Raw genomic sequence first — 2,514 nt, 5'->3', positions numbered from 1 at the left:
TAAATCTCGTCAGGACTTCTGGCACAACATTCTGCCGCACACTGCCAATATAATAAAATTGGTTACGAGCTAAAGCTATCCTCCCAGTAATATATTGGAAAATACTACAGTAAATCCATTAAAACCTCATAGAAAAATGGTACATGTACTAGTACTTCGACAAATCGAAACGTAGTTCACACCGATACCCGCGAACCCAGATAAGTTAGCCTGCTGCTTTCAATAGTAGACGCATTAGTAGCCACTCTGCATCACCACTAGAAGCTGCTCCTGCAGCCGTTGCTTGATAGCGAAGTAGAAACGCAGATCTGCCTCCAAAGATTGTTTGTAGCTATCACTGACGTTCCCCTCGACACTTGATAGCCCACGGTGACACCGATCAATGTTCTCATTCACTTTTCGCAGTCGGCTCTCTAGGATATCCCACTCATCAGGAGGCAACATCATGTCGGTCGGACGAGTTGCTAGAGCTGTCGAGATCGTCGTTGTTGTCGTGTGCACTCGTTTATTACCAGAGTGAGAAATGATATCGCTCACGACTGGAACCTCAACTATCGAAGTGTTCCCTTGTTCACGTGGTCTCTTTCCGAGTGATTGTGTCTGCACTGCTTTATCACCAATCGATGACTTCTTGAGGGCAGGCTTGGTTGCCGCTTCCGGCTTAGCGAGCGATGCTGGTTGTTTCTCCATCGGCGGCGACGCCTTCGGCTTTGTTTCCTTACCGAAATCAACAATAATCGACGCCTTCGGCGTTGATCCTTGAGCTAATGGGGCAGAAGTGGCCGGGGTCTTACCTTTACCTCCAGTTTTCTGAGCCTTCTTCACGGCGGATGGCCTTTGCGGTGAGTTTCCTTCTGGCTTTGCCTGCTTGCTTTTAGCTTTAATAGTTAACTTGTTGACTTTGGCTGCAGCCGTCTTCGTTGTTACGGATCTCTTAGCCATGGCGGGCGAGAGAGGTTCTTTCATCTCCGGATTCTGTGTGAGCACTCCGGACGATTTCAACTGAGTAAGGGGATTCGCCACCGCTGCTTTGCTCGGAGCAGGTGTAGAAGCCACGGCCTCCTTGGCGGTAGAAACTGGAGCCGTAGATATAGCCTTCGCTGCCGCCGCCTTAATCGCTGCCCCTGGCTTACTATCGGCAGTTTTTGCTTGTATAGCTTCAGTAGCATTCACCACTGCCTTGGGCTTAGTCTTAATTTTGCTAAAAGGCTCCGCATTAGAGAGTTTGTCTGACATGACAAAGTCGTAAAGCTTGGGCTCCAGCAGCATGGCCATGTGCAGATACAGCAGGTCCAATCTCCCAGCGCAAAAATCAAAGAACGAGTGAGCGTTGTCGTTGTGAGATGCCGCCTCTTTGGCTTGAGCCACGGCGTTGCGGTACATGATGACTATCTCGATCCACATCTGCAGCAGTCGCGCGGCCGAGTGTCCGAGGATAACATTGGGCGTGACGTTGACGAAAAGGGCGTCCTGGAAGTGCAATCCATCCAGCGCAGAGTTCTGCGCCATGAAGGCGGCGTGGACGTCCATCCAGAGACGGTTCACCTCCATCTTGCCGCCGCGTGAGATCATTTCGTTCCAGCGCCGCTTGAATTCTGGGCTCAGCAGTACGTTGATGAGGCGGAAGCGGCAGCCACGACGCGCTCGACTGACACGAGTAGAGGCCATCTGAGTCTGGTGCTTGTTCTGAGTCCGTCGAGGTGATGTCCGCCTTGGAGTCTCGGGGGTCTGCGTTTGCGCCTGGTCCCAGTCGCGCAGGAGGTGAATGAAGCCCACGCGAGTATTTAGGCACTGTCCGGAACGAGGAACACGTATGTGGCGCACGGACAACTCGTGGCGCAGGTCCGCGTACAGATACCTCTCGTACGGCTCGTGCAGCTCGGAAGCCGGCGGCATAAACGACTTTCTTTTTGTAAAGAAGGCGGGAAAACCCCAGTTGGCGATGTGGAGAAATGTGACGAGCCCCATACAGTACTACACCCCGTTTTCGCAGTAGTGAATAATACCGGGTTTGCAAATAAATCATATTTTAGCGTAACCATTAGAGTTTATTTGGATTTAGGATCATCACATCTAGAGGTTTAGATTGCAGTACTGTATAAATACCGACAGAATGTGCAACTGCACTGTCATTGGTCAATAAGGTGCATTCGTGAGTTTCATTAGCTGTAACTACAGACGGAGAGATGGATGGCCACCTTGGTGTTTGTCATTGCGAAGGGCGGCAAGGATGCGAGTGACATAGGCCGCGTAAATTCCGTCAATGGCAACGTCGCTGGTGAACCCCGAGCGTACAAACGTAGCAACGGCGTCCCAGAATACCTTGCGACGAGAATACGCAAATTTGTTGGCGCCGCGATCTAGCACTGACTCGAACCTACACTAGACTCAAGTCAAAAGCCCTTCCGTACACTCTATTTACGAAATGCACACCGATCTGGGACCGCCGGGGGAGCGGCCGCCTGGAAGGGGAGCCGAGCCGCCGGACCCAGGGCGAGCTACGGAAGCAAGGGG

At 51.8% G+C, this 2,514-nt stretch overlaps 1 protein-coding gene across 1 annotated transcript; it reads right to left on the bottom strand.

The window, feature by feature from the left end:
• Positions 1-234: 234 nt before the first annotated feature.
• On the bottom strand, positions 235-1,896 carry PITG_02194 (uncharacterized protein; the record flags this gene model as incomplete). Its single annotated transcript, XM_002907106.1, has 1 exon — positions 235-1,896. The coding sequence occupies one exon, from the start codon at positions 1,894-1,896 to the stop codon at positions 235-237; it is 1,662 nt and encodes a 553-aa protein (XP_002907152.1).
• Between the last annotated feature and the right edge of the window lie 618 nt (positions 1,897-2,514).

The sequence above is a fragment of the Phytophthora infestans genome, genomic scaffold (assembly GCF_000142945.1).
Source record: "Phytophthora infestans T30-4 supercont1.3 genomic scaffold, whole genome shotgun sequence".
NCBI classification, from domain to species: Eukaryota; Oomycota; class Peronosporomycetes; order Peronosporales; family Peronosporaceae; genus Phytophthora; species Phytophthora infestans.
Note: the sequence above shows the minus strand (reverse complement) of the source record. Positions and strands in the feature narration are given on the sequence as shown.